At 34.8% G+C, this 24,204-nt stretch overlaps 1 protein-coding gene across 1 annotated transcript; it reads right to left on the bottom strand.

Moving 5' to 3' along the window:
* Positions 1-2,909: 2,909 nt before the first annotated feature.
* Positions 2,910-4,525, bottom strand: LOC145001205 (small ribosomal subunit protein uS11x-like). The gene is made up of 6 exons (XM_078960560.1): positions 4,416-4,525; positions 3,832-3,951; positions 3,701-3,746; positions 3,478-3,563; positions 3,238-3,367; positions 2,910-3,126 (listed from the first exon to the last, which is right to left on the bottom strand). Exons 1-6 carry the CDS (start codon positions 4,416-4,418, stop codon positions 3,059-3,061), a joined length of 453 nt encoding a protein of 150 aa, XP_078816686.1. The 5' UTR covers positions 4,419-4,525; the 3' UTR covers positions 2,910-3,058.
* Between the last annotated feature and the right edge of the window lie 19,679 nt (positions 4,526-24,204).

The raw sequence follows: 24,204 nt of genomic DNA, 5'->3' as shown, positions 1-24,204 counted from the left end.
CTGATTTACATTTAACTAAGAGGCCTTGCGATGTATCTTGAATCTCATTTGCTCGTTTGTAACAAGAAAAAACTACTTAATCACATACACAACGTATAAACAGTTTTAGCATAAGAGAGAACATGAGAAAGTTATGTTTCCTGAAACATCAAATTGTTGGACATACATAAAGCTTTAAACTAACATGAGTATAAATGACAATAAATAGCATTTCTGAATAAAGTGATTCAATGCATATATAAAAGAAGTTGATTCTCAATACTTTGTTCTTCAACATTCTTTATCGAAAATAGAAGGCAGACGTGGAAATTTCATATATTCTAGCAATTCAATTAAGATTCATATAGTTTTTATCTATTTTTGTTTCCAAAAATACCCTTGAATAATGAAAAAGGAAATCAAGTAGTTAAGAGTGTGTTTGGTTGATTCAGTTTTCAAAAAAAATTCAAGAAAATGAAAATGTTCTGTTTTTCAAATTGTATGTAAATTAGAAAAGTGATTTTACAGTTTTCCAAAGTTTTCTAAATTTCTAAGATGAAAAATGAAAAATCCACATGTTCCAACCAAATGCATTTTCTAAAAATTTCACTGAAAACCGAAAATGAAAACTTAATTCTATTTTCTGAAAACATTTTCTTGGAAAATTAAAATAGTTTTTTCAACCAAATGTACTCTAAGGGTGGATGAAGTCTTTCCCTCCCAACCCACTGTCACATCAGCACCACGTCATTTTTTATCTCTTCTATCTCTTCCAACCCTTCTAACCCACAACACATAAAAATTATATCTTTTTCAACTCACTCAATTTACTTGACACATTTTTGTTATATAATTAAATTAGATGTTATAAAATAAAATAAAACATAATATTATTTCTTTTAAAGTAAAGTTTTGCTAATTTAAAACTAAAAAAAATGTAAAATAATTTGTTTTATTAAAAGAAAAAAACAATAAATGGTAATACATAATTTGTTTTATTTAAAGAAAAAAATGACGCATTGTAAAAAAAATCCCTAAGAGTGTGTTTGGTTTGCGGAAAATTTTCTAGTTTTCCATGAAAGTTTTCAAATGAAATGAAAATTTTGAAAACATATATGGCTGATTCAATTTTCAAAAAATTTCCAAGAAAAAGTTATGTTTTCCAAATTGTATGTAAATAGAAAATTGATTTTTATAGTTTTCCATAGTTTTCTAAATTTCTAAAATGGAGAATGAAAATTCTACCGGTTCCAATCAAACGGTTTCCAAAAAATTTCATCGAAAACCATGAATGAAGATTCAACTCTAATTTATAAAAACAATTTTTTAGAAAATGAAAATAGTTTTCTACAACCAAACAGACCTTAAGTTTTGCTAAGGAAAAGATGAAAATGATATAAATCATCCTGCGAAAAGATTTATTTGATTCCAAATGATATGGGGTATAGCAAAATGATATGAAAGACAAGAAGCAAGCATAAGACTCAACATTGTCAAGGCGCACAAAAATTAACAAAATTACCTAATCAACACCAACAAAGAAACCCAAATAGATTAGGACTGAAACCATTTCTAATTATGGAAGCTATAGTTATAATATGGATTTCTTATTTATGGATAAGTTTTTTGATGGATTGTTAGGGACTTTATTTGAAAGCAATATGATTTCATCACATCTTGTATCTTATCAAAATTTAACATTTTAGCGGTTATTTGTTTTTTGGCTACAGATATGCAAAATCACTTTTGTCTGCGTCGCGCAGACCACGTGCAGACATATGTCCTCACAGTGTGTTGTTTTTTCGAAGTGGACAGATCTAAAAACGTTTACGCGAAGTCTTTACCACATAGACATGGAATAGCATCTTCTAAGATATGTGAAGTGCTTTTAACCTAAAAAAAGGCCTTTTTTTCTCTATTTGGCGCCTCCATTCTCACGTTCCACCCACCATCGACGTTCCTGCCTCGCTCCAGCATCATCTTCATCGTTCATCTTCTCCAATCAGCACCGCCGCCGCCTCTCCGAGCACATGCGACAGGAAACGCCTCTCTCGTCGCAGACGAACAGCTACGCAACAAACAAGTTTGTTTTCTTTTCCCTTCATTTTTTTTTTCAATTCTAACCTCAAGTTGATTATTAATCTTGCTTGAAAACTCTCTAATGAACTAAAATATGTGGTTTAATTTTGCTGAACTTGAATTTGTTGTTGGATGTTAGAAATCTGAAAATATGGTTGAAAATGCTTTTCTTAAAGATATATTTTGCCGGAAATTTCATAAGATTGCTAAAAATCAAGTTTTTTGTTACTGAACATATGAAAATAGTATTGACAATCATATTCTTTGTGTAGTTTGGTGAAAATTTCATAAGATTGCTGAAAAATCAAATTTTTTGTTGTTGAAAATATAATAGTGTTAAAAAATGTGAAAATAATGCTGAAAATCAAGTTTTTTTATTGCTAAAAATATGAAAATATCAGCCCGCGTTAAAAAAAAGGAGTTCTTGGTGCAAATGTATACATTTAGTTCCCCTCTTTTGCTACAAAGGTTGCAAATATTTAATTCACTGTTTTTACTACAAAGGTTGCAAATATATGTTTTGCTACAAAGGCTTACAAATATTTAATTCACCTCTTTTTACTACAAAGGTTGTAGATATTTGATTCAAGTGGTTTGAAAAAACAACTACCTTATTAATTTTTTTAAAAAAAACTAGTTTTGTATATGTAAAAATGCAAAAAACAAATTAAATTCACTTAAGCGTTCGTTACCTGGCAAAACTATTTTTAAAGTCTCCAAAATATTAACAAGCATCCAGTTCAAATTTAATTGCTACCTGTCGGTGTTATTTTTATTCAGAAGTAGTGTTCATTTAAAAAAGAAAAGGTTGATATGGCTTAAGTAGATAATGATTTAACAAAACAAGCATGTCACCCAAACATCATCCATTCATAAAAGACAACAAAACCAAAAATGTCGGCCAAAACACAAAGAGATCCTAAACATTGTTGTTGTCAAAACATCGAAATAACAATAATCCAAAAATCGAAATACGACTAAACCACAATAAACCAACCAATCACAGCCTTCTTCCTCTTCTGCCACCCTTTCGGCGAGTGCTATCTGTGGGAATTGGAGTCACATCCTCTGATTCATCACAGAAAAAGATTTTAGTGTCAAATACAGTACTTTTATCTTCCACTTTAAAAAAACAATACACAAATAATATGTAGTTTCAATGCTAAAATTGGAAATTACCAATGCGTCCAATTTTCATGCCAGAACGAGCAAGAGCCCTAAGGGCAGACTGGGCACCTGGACCTGGTGTCTTGGTCTTGTTGCCTCCAGTTGCCCTCAACTTTATGTGAAGAGCATTGATGCCAAGTTCCTAAAAGTTAAAACAAAAATATGTTTAGACAAATATTCCAATGAGTTTATGAGGTAATTTTTTTTACTAATCTGTAGTTCATAAAGCTCTTGATGAGAAAAATGGAGCACCTTGCATCTCTGGGAAACATCTTGTGCAGCAAGCATAGCAGCATAGGGAGATGACTCATCTCTATCAGCTTTCACCTTCATCCCACCTAGTTACAAAAGGGTATGTTAGTAAATTAACATATTTGAAGAATATATCAACTTAACTTTTTCAATTAATAAAAGATTTTTGTTTTAATTCCTTGAGGTTTATTGATAGAGGGTAAATTTAAGAAACAGATTATACCAGTAATCCGAACCATGGTTTCTCTTCCAGAGATATCAGTCACATGCTGAACAAATCCAATGGATGTAAATCAGTCAAAAATCATGAAACTGTAATGTTTTGTACAATAAATGATATGGAATTGAACTTACAATGAATGTGTCGTTGAAAGATGCAAAGATATGCGCCACACCAAATACAAGCTCTCCATCTCGGGTAGCAGGTCCGAGAGTGACATTCTCTTCCTTTGGCTCTCTAACTTTTCGCTTAGACTGATAGAAGAATCAAGTAAAAATTATCAGTTTGAGAACAAAGAAACAATTGAAAAAGATATCAAATCAATTTCTTTGTTGTTAAACGTAATCGGATTACATAAATAACCGAAACCAAAGAAGATGTAAAAAGTGCTACCGGGTTGATTTTTGAGTTAGTTGGATATTCGCGAGACTAAAGCATTGTTTATACGATCAAAACTTAGCATCAATCGTTGAATGAATATTCTCAGCTCATTAGAGTAAAAGCGAATTAGATCGGAAATTAAGTCGTATAGATCCTAATCGAGTAAAAAACGCTACTGGTTACAGCCTAAAGGAAACAATTATAACACAGAACCATTACAGATACTTGAACATTCTTCAGGATTGAAGGTAAAACATATCTATGGTTGTAACAAATCAAGCAAATGAAGGAATCAAGAAGATATACAACACCGAAAGAAGGAGAACGAAGAGATTACCATGGTGCAGCTTCTCTGGTTTGATTTTTCCTTCGGAGGTAGAGAGAATTCGTGTAGTGATTACAGGCTGCGGCATCTAGGGTTTATGGCGATGTGCTTTTTATGTTGGGAAGCTTGGAGTATTTTGGGCCTATTTGAAAGCCCTTTGGCCCAAACGACGATAATAGGGTTCAGTCCACTGTTCTATTGCGTTAAAACTTAAAAGTGTAGTTGGTAAAAATATTTACTAAAGCAACTTATTTACTAAATTATCGTAGAAATAGAAAAATTATTTATTTTATTAAAAACTTATTTTCAATTTTCAAGTGTTGTATTACTGTATTATAGGTAGTAAACTTTGGTTTTAATCACATAGGAGAAGAAGTGTGCATGGCTAAGCTAGCTAGAGAACTTGAGGATAATATAAGGGGTTAAATATATGTGACTTTGTTTTAAATTACATATCATAGAACCTGATTTTGAACGGTGATAATATTTGAAAATTGTGTATTAATATGTATTTATGAGATCCATGTATTACATGAGTTAATTTTTTTTAAATTAAATATAAATATCAAAATATTTGAGAACTTTGAATTTATAAGAAAATAAGAAAAATAATGATTTATTACAATGAAAATGATTTTCATCTTTTAAATTTAAATAACAAAATAAACTAATGAATTTTAATTTTAAGAATTTTGAAAGTAAAAAGTAAGTTTATTAGTGAAATTAATATCTATTTATTACTATATTTATTGTAATTTTTATAATAAAATATTATGTGGATTTCAATAAAATAGAAAAACTCATAAAACGACATGTGGAAAAAAAAATCAAAATAACGATAAATGACATTTGACAAATTGAATGAGAGTGTGACAAATGGCAAAAAAACATTCATTTATTAAAAAGCATTCGCTTTGTATCTTACATATAATATTAAGGTTTTGCTCAAATCTCAATGATGGATAGGAAGGTAATGTCTTAGATTAGTTATATCATAGATATCAAATATAAAAAGATAAGAATATTTGTTTATATGCAAATAATATTAAATTGTTAGTTATTTTTCATTTTATCATGTGTATTTTTTTGTGTTTGGATATTATTAGTTATGATATTTTGATATATTGCTTTGAAAAATATAAATACACATTCTGAATAATTATAAAAACATTATATATACTATTAATTGTTAAAAACTTCTTTGATCATTTACATTTGTGCCATATTTTTTCCTTTGTTTACAACATTTGCCACCCCGTTTGTTTTTTAATTAATTAGTATATATAACTTGATGAACATGAATCTTTGACCATTTGCATTTGTGCCATACTATTTCCTTTGTTTACAACATTTGCCACACCACTTGCTTTTTAATTTGGCCAACTGACTAGGCCGATAATTCTATTTTTAATTTTTATGCCACAAACCGCCTTAACAATTTTGTTGTCGTTATCTTCTATTCTTCACTTGCGATTGTCGTCTTCGCTGCCATCCTTCTCTAAATCGTTCGTTTGTTCTTACACCTCTGTTTTTCTTCTTTAGGTATGTATAATTCCTCTTATACAATTATTTGATGTCGGGAATTTTGTCTTGCAAGCGTTCCTTCTCTAGGCATTTAGTTGCGATAATTCCTCCTCACATGTCATGCTCACCTGTTTCTAATAACTGTTTGATTTTGCCTGCTTATGATGATGTTGGTGATTGTATTTTTATTTGTAAGACATGTTCGGCTCTTTTTTGGTTTGATGAAAAGGTTCAGTATTTATCACGTCCATATTCTCCTGCTTATAACCGTTGTTTTAGGTCTGGCTTTGTCCTGTTGTATCCGCCTATACCTCCTCAATTGTTATTGGCTTTGTATGATTTCTCCCCTTTTATAAAAAATATAAGGGATTATAATAACATGTTCAGTATGACATCTTTTCGAAGGTAAGGTGGATGAGGATATTAATAGAGCGGGTGGTCCTTATGTGTTAAAGGTCTTTGGTCAGGTTTGTCATTGGATAGGTGCTTTTGGTATAATTGATGAAAAGGGACCTAGGTTTCTACAATTATATATTGTTGATACGGAGCATGAATTGCAAAATAGGTTGTCTGCACTTCAAAAGAATGTCGGTCTGTGTTTGGACCTAACGATTGTTGAAAGTCTTGTGGGTATTGTTAATGTGCATAATGAGTATGTTAGGACCTTTAAGAATGCGAAGGACGTTGCTCTTGAGAGGAGTTTGGTTGACTATGCAGTCTATCTATTTAATGATTTTCCTGACCGTTTGTATGGTCATTCGGCTCCTGGTACTTTGGGTTGTATTGTTGTTGGTGAAGATGCAGTTGGCAGTACGTATGATATAGTTGTACATTCGAGAACTGGAGTTCCACGCATGATTAGTAAACTTCATCCTAGCTACGTGGCCTTGCAATATCCTATCCTCTTTCTGTATGGTGAAACAAGTTAGTCTCCACGTTTGAAACTTCGTAATGAGATGAGCAGCAAGGTTAGGAATCTGACTATCAACATGTATTATAGTTATCAAATGCATGTGAGGAATGGTGTATACTCTCTTTTGTTGAATTTGTGTAGATTGTTCCAACAGTATTTGGTTGATGCATATGCGTGTATTGAGATGTCACATCTTGACTTTATGAACACAATCAAAGCCAACTAAGATCAGCGTATGTTAGTGGTATTTATGATGCAATTTCACGTGGTGATACTGAAAGTCGATCTATTGGCAAGTATGTGCTTCTGCCTCCATCTTTTGTTGGTGGCCTGCGATACATCTATAGTCACTATCAGGATGCTCTTTCTATTTGTTGGGAGTATAGGAATCCACAGTATTTTATAACTTTTACATGTAATGTTGGATGCCCAGAAATCACACGTTACCTGATTTCCCATCATCATGCTGATGTAGGTAGCAGAGCTGACATAATTTCACGTGTTTTTCGTATGAAAGTTAATGCGTTTATTGCGTATCTGAAATCTGATAAGACTTTTGGTCTTGTTTCAGCATGTAAGTTTCTTTTTCAGCTGTATATAAATATTTCGTATTTTTTTATAAACAAAAAGTGTTATTAACCCATATATTTTATGCTTACATTTGTATATTTTTTGTAATTTTTTTTAGATTTGTATACCATTGAATTCCAAAAAAGGGGATTGCCTCATTGTCATGTACTCGTATGGTTGGAAGATTCCCATAAAATAAAGGATCCTTCAACAGTTGATGCTTACATTACTGCTGAGTTGCCTAATCCTCTTTCTGAACCGGTGTTATATGATATTGTTACAAGGTGTCTACTACATGTACCGTGTGGTTTGCTAAATTGTAAGGCGCCTTGTATGAAGGATGGTAAATGCAAAAAAACAAAAAAAAAACAAAAAAACAAAACAAAACAAAAAAAACAACAAGTCATTTATTTCTGCTACAGTCTTTGATAATGATGGTTATGCTCATTATAAAACAAATTCAAATGTAGTTCACACGTTACGAAATGGTATTCACATAGATAATAGGTACATAGTTCCATATAACAAGAGGTTGTGTAGTCGTTTCAATGCACATATTAATGTCAAGTATTGTGGCTGGAATATGATGATCAAATACCTATTCAAGTATGTATCAAAGGGAATGGAACGTGTTAGATTTGTTATTCAGAAAGATGTTCAATGTTATGAAGTAACTACCTCTGCAGAATGTATGATTGTTGATGAGATAAAAAAAAATTATTGATGGGCGTTTCCTCTGTCATCATGAGGCTGCATGGCGTATAATTGATTACCCCATTCATGAGTGTGATCCTCCTGTTGTGATTCTTCCAGTGCATTTGCATAATATGCAGTCAGTTTTCTTTAAGGAAAATACTCGTATCAAAGAAGTTGTTGAAAATCCCAGCTTTGGTAGTAGTTTGTTGTTAGATTGGTTTGAAGATAATAGGTGGGATACAACCAATCATGATCTTACCTATGCCTCTTACCCTAGGACATATTGGTGGGATAATAGGGCAAAATATTAGAAAAGAAGAAAACGTTCAAACTCCCATGCACATGGCAGATTTATCTTCGTTCACCCAACTGCTGGAGAATTATTTGTCCTAAGGATGTTACTTTCTCATCGAAAAGGTTCTAAGTCTTATGAAGAGCTGTGTATTGTTTCAAATATATTGTATGATGATTTTCGTAGATCTTGTAATGCATTAGGGCTGATTGGAGATGATAGAGAATGGATGGATGCTTTTGTTCAGGCTTCTGAATGGGCTACTTCACCTCATATGCGTTCTCTATTTTGTTGTCTTCTCTTTTTATGTGATGTTAATGATCCCATGTGTTTGTGGTACATTGGATGGAAAAAGATGAGTGATGATTTAGTGTATGCTATTAACACATCCAATCCTAGTATTGAATTAAATATAGATGATGCTCATATACAACAATTGGTTTTATTTGAGATAGATCACATACTTAAATCATATACTCCATCACGATCCGTTGTTGATTTTCATCTACCAAAGTTAACAGAGGAGACCATCGGTTTGTTAAAAAAATTGGCTCTTCCTAGAAGAAACATCATATGATAAGGAAGATCTTACTTCCACTTATGAATAGATGTTGTTACTTCTGAATGATGCACAACTACAAGTGTACAATGAAGTTCAGTCTACAGAAGAGAAACAACAACATGTACTTATATTTGTTTATGGCCATGGAGGAACCGGGAAAACTTTCTTGTGGAATACATTACTTGCTTACTTCCGTTCAAGAGGAAAAATAGCACTTGTTGTTGCTGCCTCAGGAATAGCTTCTTTGCTTCTTCCATCGGGAAGGACTGCTTATTCTAGATTCAATACTTCGATCGACATTTCAGAAGAAAAAAAAATTGCATGTAATATCAGAAAACGCACAATGCTTGCTGAGCTGCTAAAGCAAACTTCTATCATCATATGGGACAAAGCACCAATGAGTGATAGACGCTGTTTCGAATGTTTGGACCGTTCTTTAAGAGATATACTTGACTACGAAATGAAAATTTTTGGTGGTATGTTCGTACTATTAGGTGGGGACTTCCGACAAACATTGCATGTCTCTCCAAAGAGTACACCCTCTGAAATTGTTTCTCTCACCTTGCCTAACTCATACTTATGACCCTATATCAAACTACATAAGTTAAATGATAATATGAGGCTTAAGGATTCATGTAAGTCATTGGAAATAGACTTATATGCACGAGATTTTGCATCATGGTTACTTAAAGTTGGGGATGGACTGATTGGTGAAATCGATACAGTCGATAAGATAAATGTTAAATGGACTGAAATTCCTAAGTCACTCCTTATACCTCCATCAGAAAAAGAAGTTAGATGCCCTTATAAGTTTTGTTTATGGAGATATTCTTCAAAGAAAAGTTTCGCCCACTATGTTATCTGGTAGGGCAATAGTTTGTCCCAAAAATGAAACGATACCACAAATAAATGACATTGTTATGCGTAAAAGTCTTGGTCATTCAAAGATTTATGAAAGTGTTGATAGTATTGAATTCAATGGGAAGAAAAGCGCAGAGTTTAATACATTCTATCCATTGGAATATTTGAATGGGTTGAACTTCCCTAGCATACCCGCACACTCACTGTTGTTGAAAATTAACACATATAATGCTGATTCGTCATATAAACCAAAAAGAAGGTTTATGCAATGGGACACGGTTAATGGTTTCACAATTGTTGTCGAATGTCATTGAGGCGTCAATCATCACTAGAACCAGTGTTGGAAAAAAAGTTTTTCTGCCTCATATTAGATTTATTCATAAAGCTCCTGAAATACCTTTTACATTCATTAGAAACAGTTTACGGTTAAAGTTTGTTATGCTACGACTATTAACAAAAGTCAAGGGCAGTCTTTAAAAAAATTGGAATTTATCTATCAGAACCGGTTTTCACACACGGACAGCTTTATGTTGCATTATCACATGATACATCTCCAAATTCAGTTAAAATACTTATGCATTCTGATGACAAAACCAGAAATAACACAACAAAAAACTTTGTTTTCAAAGACTTCCTACAAAAATTTAATAGCTCAGAGGTTAAACACAAATTCATCTTTTATACTCATATAGAACATCTTACAATTTTTTTTTCTATATGTTTCATTTCAGTACTGCATAAGACATGATGTTTTTTAATGCAACACAAAATTATAGCTTAATTTGTTTTTATTATAACTTCAGACATGTCCCACACAGTAACAACGATCTCAAACTTACACTATGGATGTCCGGGAACAACAATACAGGTTTATGATTATGTCTCATTTAATATAATATTTAGATTCTAAATTATTGACTCTGTATATGACAACAAAATTACAATTTGTTCCATGTTTGTAGGTTCAAATATTGAGAATGTGGAAACCCAGGTAAGAACTTAAGAAACATGGTTCTTGGCTGTTGACAAAAATGTAAGTCATGACATTACTTTACAGTTCACTCTTCTTTCACACCTATATAATGATTTACTATTTTTTCAATTATGTATAAGGGTTATGCCATCCAAATTTTAGGATAGCGAAAGGATCAAGGCTATCTGCAATCTATCCTCATTCCTAGTAAATGCTATACAATTAAAAAGTATGCATGTGGAATCCTAAGCCGATATAAAAATGGTTGGATAATGAGGTTTATATAGTTGTTGGAATGGCCTCATCAATTACATCTATTCCAGACACGCAAATAATTCCCACACATTGGTTTAATTTCATTACCAAAAAACAAATTCCAGAATATGTGGATCAACATGCAGGTTTCCATTTGTTTATACAACATACGTACATTAAACAAAACGTTTTAGATAGATTGTTAATAACCAATAACAAATATTTTCATCCCATGTAATTATTCTCAACTACCACTTTTCACTTGCAGACTTTATTGGTGTTTTCAGTAAACTTATTAGGTGTACAAAGAAAGATAAAGAGCCATATATGTTGCTGATACTAAAAAATGACTCGTAAGTAATGTATTTGTATTGTTATTATCATAAGATGCTAACATGCGTAACAATTACAAACATTAGGGGTGATGATATTGCAATAAGTTTGTGGAAAGAATCCACCAATATACCTTCAAAGTTTGATGATACTACTCTTGAAAATGTTGTTGCTCCTGCTGTTGTTGCTATAACCAGCATAAAGATTTCGAATTATCTTGGTAAATTCATCCTTTATTCTTCTCAAAATGACAATTGCCAAATAAAAAAAAATACATTATTTATTTTCATATTTTCTTTGATTCATAACATAAAGGCTCCCTAAGACTTGGAACAAGCAGTGCAACCCCCTTATACTGTTGGATTAGTGTCTAAGTCCATAACTATTTTGGTATGTACTTGACCCGATGGTGCATGGTCCTTTTGGGTTGCCTTCATCAAAGCAACTTGATATGATGAATTATGGAGAGAAAGGATTAAATATGATTTATTAATATATTATGAGAATAATATATTAAAGGAGAAATCATATTGTTTAATTAATACTAGTCAAGAATTAATTAGTAATTAGTTTTGTGACTAAAAGAGATTAATTAAACTTAAGGGACTGGAACTGTAATTATAAGATAATTGCAATTTGGGCTATGGATTGTCTTAAATTAAGGAGTGGACAAATTCTATGGGGAAGCCCATAAGGAAATCGTCCAGGCCTTAATTAAAGGAGTCTATGGGTTGCTTAGGGCTTAAGCATCCAAATTAGGGTTTCCTTGTTAGATAACCCTAATAGCCTCACTATATAAAGACCCTTTATGACCCAAAAACGTGGGAAAGACTTCTTCTAGGGTTAGAACACATTTTGGGCAGCCTCCATCCTCTCTCATCTTCTTGCTCTTGGTGTTTGTGAACCATTAGAGGACATTTGTGACTCTAAGCTTTCTAAAGTCAGTACAAGGAGGAATTGAGATTGTTATTGCTACATAACAATCAAGGTATGATCTTGAACATATTCTCATGTTAATATGATTACTTGAATGCTAGAATTAGGGTTTATAGTCTTGGATAACTTGCATGTACAATAGAGAAACCTAGATCCAAGCATTAGGGTTTGTATGAGCACATAGGATGTTCTTATGACCAAAACCCATCAGTGGTATCAGAGCCTAGATTGGTTTCTATTGTATCGATGCATTATATGTTTGAAATTTTCGTTTTTTGTGTTTCTAGGGGTTGGACTCACCGAGTCCACAGCTGAACTGGACGAGTCCATGCTTGACTCGACGAGTCAACTCGTCTGATGGAGCAAACTTCGAGATTTCTTGTTGTTTTTGCTTAAGGATAGTTGCCTTATCATATTAGATCAATATAAATCTGATTTTATGATATATTTGACTATATTCTTGATCTAATTGAAGATATTTATCAATTAATAAAATATTTGTTTCCTTATGTGATAATTAATTAATTATTTTGATTAAATTGGTAAATTGTTTTGCAAGAAATCATTAAATAAATCAAATATGGATAATTATGTGATTAAATGTTAATTTAGATTATTTGTTATTTGATCCTTGTTGTTATGAAAAGTTTCATATTTTCCCCTTTAGGTTTTATAGTTTAAATTTGAACCCAAAAGTTTTGTTGTTTTGAAATTTAAATAGTTGAAACCCTAATGTTTTGAAATGTTTCAAAACTTGCCCTCAAGTTTTGGAATTTAAATTTTGATTAAAAGTTTAATTTTGATGTATATTTAAATTCTAAACCCTAATGTTTTTGAAATGTTTCAAAACTTACCCTCAAGTTTTGGAATTTAAAAGTTGATTAAAAGTTTAATTAGGAATGTTAAATTCTAAAACCCTAGTAATGTTTTGAAAAGTTCAATTCACACCCTTATGGTTTTATTAATTAATTAAGGTGTATAATTAAAAGAGGTTTAATAAATCCATAAAAGTTTTGGTTTGCAATTTAATTGAATTAAAAGTATAATTATTAAATTTGACCACCTAGTATTTTAAAAGTGTAAAATACACCCTATACTATATATATATAACATTAAAAGTCTAACATTATATATATGTATGAGTAAAAGTCAGTCTTACCGTTAGTAGGCCTCATTCACGAAGCTGGTCTATAAGGGGTGTTTAAGGAAATTGCCTATAATATGGCGATTGAATGGGTATCCACTCTTACCCACCACACTCTTGACTAGTAGAGGGTCGTTAGCCGAACGGGTAGGATAGGACGAAAACTTCCATTGTAAGTATAATGAAGTACAAAAGTAACTAAATGATTTTCAAATTCCCAATCTTAGTTACTTAGGAAAAAGTGAATTGATGCAATTCCATGAAATTACACTTTGTGCCCTTGCGAAGACGTTAGTGGAGCGTGTGTGGTTTACCGGCACACTAAATGGTTCTAAGCAAAGGTAGCAAAGGGTTACTCAATGTTTTTCATAGTTCGGTGGAGTGTGTGTGGTTTACCGGCACATCGAATAGGTGACTGTAACATGTGAGGGCACCATGTAAGTTTGCAGGGTTATTCACACCCGCTTTGTGATCCTCGGCATCTCAGTCACAAACAAGAGGGGCATATCGAGATTTAAACATGCCATTGAAATGTTCAATGAATCTCAGAGGATCTAGGAGTTTTCATAGATTTAAAACTTAAATTTCTTTTTGTTTTTCATGGTGGTAATTAGTGAATTATCATTCACCTACCTTCAAATATTATGCAACTAGATTACGACATCCCTTTTATAGGTTGTAGCGTATTGTGTTGGGTACTAGCCTTAGTATCTCATTTGGGTGATTTACTAAGGACTCAATCGATCAACTAACTTGAATTCGTTTTCTCCTGTTTTGTAGATGTCAAAGTTCGACAACTATGGTCTTCCCAAATCTCGTGGAACAAGCATTCCACATGAAGATGGTATTCCATGATTCGATCGAGGAACAATATATCATGCTTCACTTCCTCCACCTCCTGCAATTATTCTCCATAACCCACAGGATCGAAGAATTGAAAGGTTCAACATCACTAAAGCCCTATTGGAAATGAAACATGAAGATGGTAAACCCGTGTGTGCCCACGTTCTAGGAATGAAATCACACATTGATAGGTTGATAATGTTGGGTGTGTCATTCCCGAATGAGTTGGCTGTAAATTGGGTTTTGCAGTCACTTCATGAATCATATAATGAGTTCAAAAGAAAGTATTATATGATGGATCATGATGACAACCTCATTGACCTAACTTACATGCTCATTGCTGCTGAATCAGAAATGATTTGGCAAAGCAATGGAGCGTATTTGTTGGGAAAGTCAACCGACCATGCTTCCGAGGACGTTCTAAAAGAAGCGACCTGCGTTTGTTGCCAAGAGAAAGGGCGTTGGATAGAAGTCTGCCCCAAGAGCCTGAAAATTCCAAAGATGGGAGAGTCAAAGAGTATGACTGCGCTTAAGGTAAAATCCATTATCTAACTTCATTAAGTTCCTATTCATTGATTCAAAATACATGATGTGATAAGATTGCATTTGAATGTTTTTGTAGGATCGGTGAAAAGAAAGGAAGCTTGGTGAAAGAGCAAGATGAATCTAATCACAAGAAATGGATCTTGATTACATGGACTTGAAGATTAGATTTTGAGCTTAGATAGTTATGATAGAGTTGTTAGAAATTTTCTTTTTGAAATACATAATTTTCAATGGATTTTTCATTGTAAGGACAAATGTTTTCCGCTGCTTTTATGAATAAAATAAATTTTGGTTTGACTTATTTATTTATTTGTTTACTTCCTTGCAATGAAATCGTTATGAAAATTGATGTTTGAATATTTCTACAACAAATGGATATGATTCTTATTTATGGTGTTTATGGAAAAAGTTGAGAATTTACCAAATTAGGAGAGTTTCTCATCGCCCAAGTTTCAATTGGATAGAAATTTGGAATCACGCATCTTGGTTGCATGATGAATGAGAAATTTCATATTTGGAAATTAGACTAATTCGTTGACAAAGTGTCAAGTGAAGGACTAGGAGATCGAGTACATAAAGTTGTGTGATGGTCAAAGTCCACCATAATAGTAACAAGACATTCATCATGATTTACTAAAAGTTTAGTAAATATGATTATACTTATAAGATTAAGTGTAATTCGGAATTGATTAAAAAGGTTTAAATCAATAGCAAAATGAATAAGAAGAATCAAGTAGGCGGAAAGATAAAAGTTTCTCCATTCTAAGAAGAAGGGAGAGTAGCTTTTATGCTTTATGATAGGTCTTAATGATTAAGAACCATATCTTAATTGATCCTCTAAGTGAGTCTTAGCACAATTGTATGTCTAAGAAGAGGAATCAAGAATTGAAGAAATGGTTAAATCAAAAGGTCAATCGTACTTCGTTCCAATAACAAGTCTTAAAGTTAAGATTGTGACGTCGAGTGATAAAGTATTAATAAGGTTTATAACATTCATCAAATGTGGAAAGTTGTGATGTCTTGGATAAGACAAAGACCAACTAGGACCAATTTATGAAGTGTTTTGATATAAGCTACACTAACTCTTGAATAATTGTTTGTCAAGAAATGGTTATTGACAAGAGAATCTTATATGTCAAGGAGTCAGCGGGAGTCTTAATGGTCTTGAAAGGTTTCAAGAACAAAACAAATAAACCTTATCATTCATCACTAGCACACGAGTTAAGCTTTACAACCTATCATGTTGACATTATTTTGTTTCTATGATATTCCAATTGAGTTAATTATGCATGTGAGTTCTATGAGTTCTCATTTTGAACGCATAAAAGGCAAGGCACCTTAATCAATGAAAGGTACATTGATAGGAAAGCGTGAGCTGCTTAACTACTTGGAAGAAATGGTGGGCAGCTGTGCCACCATAAGGCAAGAAATCAAGATTAAGAAAGTTCGATCCATATGAGTTTGAATTTGTCGTAAAACTTTGGTTTTGACAAATTCACATGGATAGGAACAAATACACCGTTTAAATCTAAGTGTCATAAGATTTCCTCCTTCATGAAAATGATTGTGAGGAAATGCTTTCACTAAGAAAGATTTTAAGAAGATAGTGATTGTAAAATTGCATTCTCGAATTCGATTATGGTTACGGTATCCCTTTCCATAATTTGAATTGTGAGGTTTGGAAATTAGCGTTAAGTGTTTAGACACACATATGAACTATCTAAGGCAAAGGTGTATAAGTACGAGAAGCCTTGATAAAAGATTATCAAAGCATTAAGTATTAGAAACATGGACTTAAGAAATTCAATAGGTATTGTTTTTCTGAAAGTTAAGATGTTTATGAATACATGTCAAAGCTAGTGGGAGCATAAGTGTTATGTTTATAATAATCATCATGATAGTGGGAGCATAAATGTTATGATTGTATGATTATTAAGGCAAGTATTGCAAGTTGGCAATATTAATTATAGAAAACCAGAGTCATTCTTTGCAAAGTCGTAAGGATGGAATAGTTGTTTTGCTATAATTAAGGGAGAGAATATTATGCTTCATTTCAAATCTAAAGGCTTAGGTTGTGGAATGTTAATAACTCAGTCAAAGAAACATAATGTATCCTTAAAATTTTGATTATGATTACGACATTCCTTTTCACAATTCGAATTTTGAGAACATAGCAAATAAAACATTATGCATCGTGTCCCATACGCTTCGGATATAGGATCGATTGCAAATGCTTTAATGTTTGACCATTCTAAAATTTTCAAAATATCTAGCGCATTTAGAGGGAAAAGGGACTAGAATCGGTTTTGACTAAAATAATTAAAGCACTATCAAAGGACAATCCAAAGTTCGATGAGGATTGGTTGCTTATGAGTAGTTGGAAGCATGGTATTGAATGGACCATATCGACATTATTATGAATAGAAAAGATTCTATTAAGAATGAGTTGTCATATGGAAATTATGGAAATGTTTCCATATTGGATGGACCATATCGACATCATTACGAATAGATAAGATTCTATTAAGAATGAGTTGTCATATGGAAAATATGGAAATGTGTCCATATTGGGAATTGAATATTGAAAATCTATGTCTAGATTAGAAACATTTATGCAAAAGGATGTTCAAAGGAATGTACTTTGAGTGAGAGACATCATATCTAAGGAATTATCTTGTAACAATCTGAGATAGAGGACTTTGTAATATCATTGACAATAGTCTTTGTGACTTTGGTGCAGTGACATTACGAAAGGATCATTGCATAAAATGTTAGAATCTAGCATATTCTATAAGTAGCAAGAATTTGATATTCTTTCACTTATGGAAAAGGATCTGGAGTTGTGAAATGAGAATGATTGGAAATGTGTTCAATTTGATCTATTTACAAAGAAAGAACCATAGGTAAACATTGTGTGCATGATAGGAGCATGGGATAAGTGTAATAATTCAAGTAAGAAGTCGATTACCCAAAACGACAAATAATGAGTAATCAATATGGTGATAAATAAAAGGTGTTTTAATTATGCTCAAAGGTTTGAGGCCATATGGGATTAGTATTATTCTTGTGTTTCAATTTGGATGTTTTGACTTCCTGAATAATTTAATTGGTTTAGAACAGTCAAATTATTCGAACGGGCCACAGTCGTTCATATGTTGGAAGTAGATATGAATGAAGACTGTCGTGAATTGGTGTGTGGATTGTCTAAAAAAGTATTAGACATAAGCAAATGTTTGCTGCAACGTTCATGAGTGCTTATGAATATGAATTTAAGCATTGGATTAAACCCACGCTCACTTGGATCACTCCATGAATTGTATCACGAGTGATTGGTGAGACGGTAGCATCTTATATTCTTGAAACCGAGATGTGTGAGTTGTATCTTGCTAATCGGTTGCACATTGATAATATGTAAACGCACTAGTAACTTGGTGTTATAAAACATATTGTTGTGTGTGATTCGGTGAGTGAGTGCAAGCAAGCATTGTATCAAAGTTTATCCGTTCCTTTTATCCAAAGAAGGATAAAAGCGATATCTTTGGGCCCCTCGATGATTTGATGATGACAAACGTAAATGCTCGGCCGGGCTAGGGCTAATTTGATTTGTTCAATTAGTCCATCGTCATAAATCGGAAATCGAGAAATAGTACAAAGAGAATGATTTGAAATCATGTCTCATACGATATCTAGAATGGAGGAATATATGACCCCTTATCTAAAGGACACGCGTATCTGATAGGATCAGAGTTGACAGCGGCTTTGGAAAGCTACGATTGCATATCAGGATCTGAAGTCATACGCATAATAGTTATTAGACTTATCCAAGTGGGAGACTGTTGGATTAATGTCTAAGTCCATAACTCTTTTGGTATGTACTTAACCCGATGGTGCATGGTCCTTTTGGGTTGCCTTCATCAAAGCAACTTGATAGGATGAATTATGGAGAGAAAGGATTAAATATGATTTATTAATATATTATGAGAATAATATATTAAAGGAGAAATCATATTGTTTAATTAATATTAGTCAAAAATTAATTAGTAATTAGTTTTGTGACTAAAAGAGATTAATTAAATTTAAGGGATTGGAACTGTAATTATAAGATAATTGCAATTTGGGCTATGGATTGTCTTAAATTAAGGAGTGGGCGAATTCTATGGGGAAGCCCATAAGGAAATCGTCCAAGGCCTTAATTAAAGGAGTCTATGGGTTGCTTAGGGCTTAAGCATCCAAATTAGGGTTTCCTTGTTAGATAACCCTAATAGCCTCACTATATAAAGACCCCTTATGACCCAAAAACGTGGGGAAGACTTCTTCTAGGGTTAGAACACGTTTTGGGCAGCCTCCATCCTCTCTCCTCTTCATCCTCTTGCTCTTGGTGTTTGTGAACCATTAGAGGAGTGACATTTGTGACTCTAAGCTTTCTAAAGTCAGTACAAGGAGGAATTGAGATTGTTATTGCCACATAACAATCAAGGTATGATCTTGAACCTATTTTCATGTTAATATGATTACTTGAATGCTAGAATTAGGGTTTATAGTCTTGGATAACTTGCATGTACAATAGAGAAACCTAGATCCAAGCATTAGGGTTTGTATGAGCACATAGGATGTTCTTATGACCAAAACCCATCATATACATCAATCCACCAATTCCAGAAATGACACTTCTTATGGGCAGGTAATGTAAAGCATATAAATATAGAATAAATCATTCGTTACTAATTGTTATCAATTTTATATGATGTAGTTATGGCGCCTTTACCGAGTCATTTGTAGTTTTTGAAGTCCCAACACCATCAGGAGACATAATAGAGAAAAGTCATCTTGAACTCATAATATGTTACCTTTCAATTTACATATGAAAACTAACAAACATATTAACATTTTTACTCTAATAGAAATTATAACAATATATCTATTACACAGGACAAAACTTTCACTACAAAAGCTGCCATAAGCGAGTATATGTTCTTAGACTATTGGTACCATGTGTAATGTCCAAACTATAAGATTCCAACTTTTAAACAGGGGGAAAATTGGTTCTGCCCTTCAGATGGCATACTCAGCACTCCAACCACGACATAAGTGTACATATCTAAAATTAGTCCTCACAAAAAAAAAATAACTTCAATCATGCAAAAACGTAGGTTCATGTGACAACCTGAAATTTATTACGTTATTGTAACCCACTTCTATTAATAAATTTTAATTTTTATTAATTTTTCCGTCAAATTCTTGGGTTAAGTAAATCAACTAGGGTTATTTTCATAATTACATACGTGTCGAAAAACGAAAAAGCGCACGAAAAACTCTCGATTCCCTCGAAAATCCTCGAGTTCACGGCCCAGGGCGAGTTTACGGCCGTAAACTTGTGTATGGCCATAAACTCTGTTTGCGGTCAGTGCCTGGTGGACCCACACCCATGGTCATAAACTCACCCTATATAAGGGCTGAGTGGCCTTCATTTCACCCTTTTTCACACTCTAAGAAGCTTTCTCTCTATACTCTCTCTCTCTACAATTTCATGTTTGATCAAGAAACCTCGAGAATGTAAGTAATTATTCACTTCTCTTGTGTTTTAATCCCTTTTCTAGTGTTGAATCCATGTTTCATTCCATATAACTTCATATTTGCTATATATTCTCTCTCACCAAGAACACCAAGAACACACATTAGTGTTTGATGGCTAAAAACCTCATTCAAAGCCTCTTTCAGTAAGTAACTACCCTCCATACTTAATGTTTACTGGAAACCACTAATTTTTGATGTGGAATCGACCCAAATCATAAACTTTGAATGGGTTTACGGTCGTACACCCTTCAATGGCCGTAAACTCCATTTTAGGTCGAATATTGGTGTAACATCCTGGAAATTCAGAAGTAAAGTTGAAGGGCTAATAGAGTAAGTAAGAGGGTTAACTCGGCGAGTCGATGGATAGACTCGGTGAGTTGAGTCGCGGGTCAAGTCGCATGTTAAGTGACCAACTCGGCGAGTCGCATGGATGGACTCGGCGAGTTGGTGTTGTATGGAGACAACCCTAATCCCGGGGGTTGAGCACTATATAAAGAACATAATACCCTCTTCCTAACCTCTTTACTCTCCCTTGAAGTCCAGAAACCCTAGCTTTCGGTTGTGAGAGAGTTGGAGAGCATATAGAGCCTTGGAGGAGGAAATCTTAGAGAGGAAGTGAAGAACAAGAAGGTTGGAGCAAGGGACTTTGCAGAGATTTAGCTTATTCTTCAGTTGGAGTTTTCATTTGAGGTAATAATCTGCTGTTTGAGCTTTTGTGCATCTAGATCTATCAATTGTGGGATTTTTATGGTATGAATGAGGTCCATCTCAACTTTGGTGTAAGATCTGAGGTTGCTACCTCATATCTAGGTTGTTAATGATCCAGAAAGCCATAAAGTCTATGCTGAAGAGTCGTTGGTGAAGTTCTTTTGTCCCAAACCCTAGCCCTAAAGTATATTATGCTTAGATCTCTTTGGATTCACGTAAAGTTTGCAACTTTACATGAGGAATAGCTTATGGAAGAGTAGATCTATGGCTTGGAATCCCTGCATGGCTTGGAAAGCCTCTGTTTGGGTTAAGAGCTAGTGGTACTCGGCGATTCACATTGGTGTACTCGGCGAGTTGCATGAAGATAGGAAGAAACTCGGCGAGTTGGTTGAAGATAGCCTTGGACTCTGCGAGTCTATTCTTGGACTCGGCGAGTCTGGTCTTGAGGTCCTAGCCTTTTTTGGTTAAGCTGAGAATCGGTGAGTCAAGGGATGACTCAGTGAGTTGAGATGGGATTTTTCAGAGTTGAGGGACTCGGCGAGTCAGCGGGCTAACTTGGCGAATAGGGTCAGTCAGGAAGTTTGACTTTGACTAAAGACTTTGACTTTGACCAAGAGTTGACCAGTTGACTTCCAAGGGAATTTTGGTAATTATTAGTATTTTTTGGGTTCAGTCTTTTGGTATTATCAGGGGTGGAGTTCGTGTCGGAGGTTGGAGCAGCGTGATCTTATCTTTTCAGTCAGCAATTGCAAGGTGAGTTATCCTCACTATATCGACAGGGTCTAAGGCACCAAGGCCGGCCCTTTATCGGATTGTAATCCGGGTATCCTGTTATGTTGTTGCTTTGCTATGTTTGCATCCTGGTAGTTAGGTTGGTATATGTTAGAGACCTGGTTAAGGTCGGTATCCTGGTATATAGGATGATGCTATGCTAGTGACCGGATAGGTTGGTATTTTGTTTAGAGTATGTTATGTTATGTGATATGCTAGATTGGTTTGATTGGATGTGAATTGTTATATGATTGTATGTTTTATGTGCACATGGTTGTTTGACTGGGGTTGGGTTGAGGCGGCTCCTGCTTTGTGCTGTAGGCCAACATACCCAGGGCGGGCCGGTTATCCCTAAGGCCCAGCGAGCGGTCCAGATAGGCTGTAGGCCCCACGAGGGCGGATCAGACGTGTTGAGGCTCGGAGAGTGGACCAAGCCGACTGAAGGCCCGATGCGGGCGGACCAGTCATACTGTAGAATCAGAGAGTAGACCAGGTGAGTTGAAGGCCCGATGCGGGCGGACCAACCACACTGCAGACTCGAGGGATATGGCTAGACTCGGAGGGTGGACCAGGTGGACTGAAGGCCAGGTGCGGCGGACCAGTCACACAGTAGACCCGAAGTGCATGGCTGTTCTGTTCGGTTATGATATGTTATGCGTGGTTGGTATTTTGGAGGTATCTCACTAAGCTTTCGGGCTTACAGTTGTGGTTTAATGTTTTTTAGGTACTTCAGGAGACTGTGGCAAGGTGAAGGCGTGATCGTACCGCTCCTCATGTTTATGTTTTACGATATGGTTCTGGGAAGACTCTGATAATAATTGTATTGAAAACCTTTTGTAATAAATTAACAAAACTGGGTTGTTTTTGAAAAGTTTAAATTGGTTTGAATTTTTAGAGTGTTACAAGTTGGTATCAGAGCCTTGGTTTGAGTGAATTGGAGGAACATTCGTGTGAATCCAGTCTCAAATCAAGGAGAGTTTTCAAAAGAGAATTTAAAATGGTTTTCAAAATGAGTAAAAGAGGACGCGGAGGTACGATCAGCCAGAGCCAGTAAGTAGCCCCAAAATACCATGCAAGTTATTTGTTTATGTGTTATGATAGAATAACATGCTAGTATTAGGCTAGGAATCTTCAGGAATTGCATGATAGTGTTGCCTGATTTGTGATGCCCGCTAGTCTAGGGTTTCTTTTTATATGAGATTTTCAGTGTTCCTCTAGGAGTAAGGGTTGAGTGCTTGGTATGCATGTTCTTCACTAGGGTGTTGTGGTGATACTTGGTATAAATATGGGTAGGTGTGGAAGGAAGTATGGGCCCGTACTACTGAAAGCACAAGACCCATACGTGTATCAAGGAAGTCACAACCCCTAGGGTGGTGTTGAGAGTCGGTTCCCGGGTTAGTGAGAGGTATCTGATGTCTGTGGTATTTCCTTTTAGTATGGTGGTTACGAGGCATGCTGGGAGCGGATCCAGATCAGGATCAGGAGCAGGAAAAGGCGGTCAGGGGGTCAGCACCACCCGAGGTTATCGGTCAGATGAGCACAGACGAGTTGGATGCTAGGATTCGTGAGATCCTGCATGATGAGGTTGCTGCGATGTTCCGGGCTGAGTTTCCGGAACTGTTTGGGTCAATCAAGACCGTTATGGTTGAGTATTTTGATGAGCATTATGCAGCTCTTACAGAGATGGCTGTCGCGGCAGCTACAACGGCTGTAGTAGCGGCAGGGGGAGGAGCCGGTAGAGGTTTTCAGTATCGAGACTTCGATAATACGAAGCCCCCTACCTTCGATGGAGTTCAGGACCCGATTGTTGCTATGAGATGATTGTCAGACGTGGAGGGGTGTTTTTTTACTTGTTCATGCCGTGCTGATCAGAGGGTGAGGTGTGCTCTGAACCTTTTAAGGCTCGGGTCGAAGGATTGGTGGAGGTTGACCACGGGATCGTATTTTGACGCGCAGCGAGCTACGGTTTCTTGGGATCAGTTCTGAGAGATGTTCAGTACTCACTATGTTCCGCGAGTTGAGAGGGAGAGATTAGCCCAGAAGTTCCTGGAGCTGAAGCAGGATTCCGAGTCGGTGACGGAGATCACCAGGATGTTCACTAAGAGGGCGATGTTTTGCCCTGAGTTTGCTTCTGAGCAGGCCCAGATGTCCCGATATCTAAGCATGCTGAAGAGGGATATCAGGCAGTTTGTGTCTACGTAGAGGTGCGAGACATTGTTGGAGTTGCAGGAAGCCGCTAGGCGGCGGGAGTTGGGGATTGAGTTGCAGTTGAGAGAACAGAGATAGACTTCGATACAGTT

Source organism: Lactuca saligna, chromosome 6 (assembly GCF_052625555.1).
Source record: "Lactuca saligna cultivar CGN05327 chromosome 6, ASM5262555v1, whole genome shotgun sequence".
Classification (NCBI taxonomy): Eukaryota; Viridiplantae; Streptophyta; class Magnoliopsida; order Asterales; family Asteraceae; genus Lactuca; species Lactuca saligna.
This window is presented reverse-complemented; position numbering and strand designations above follow the sequence as displayed.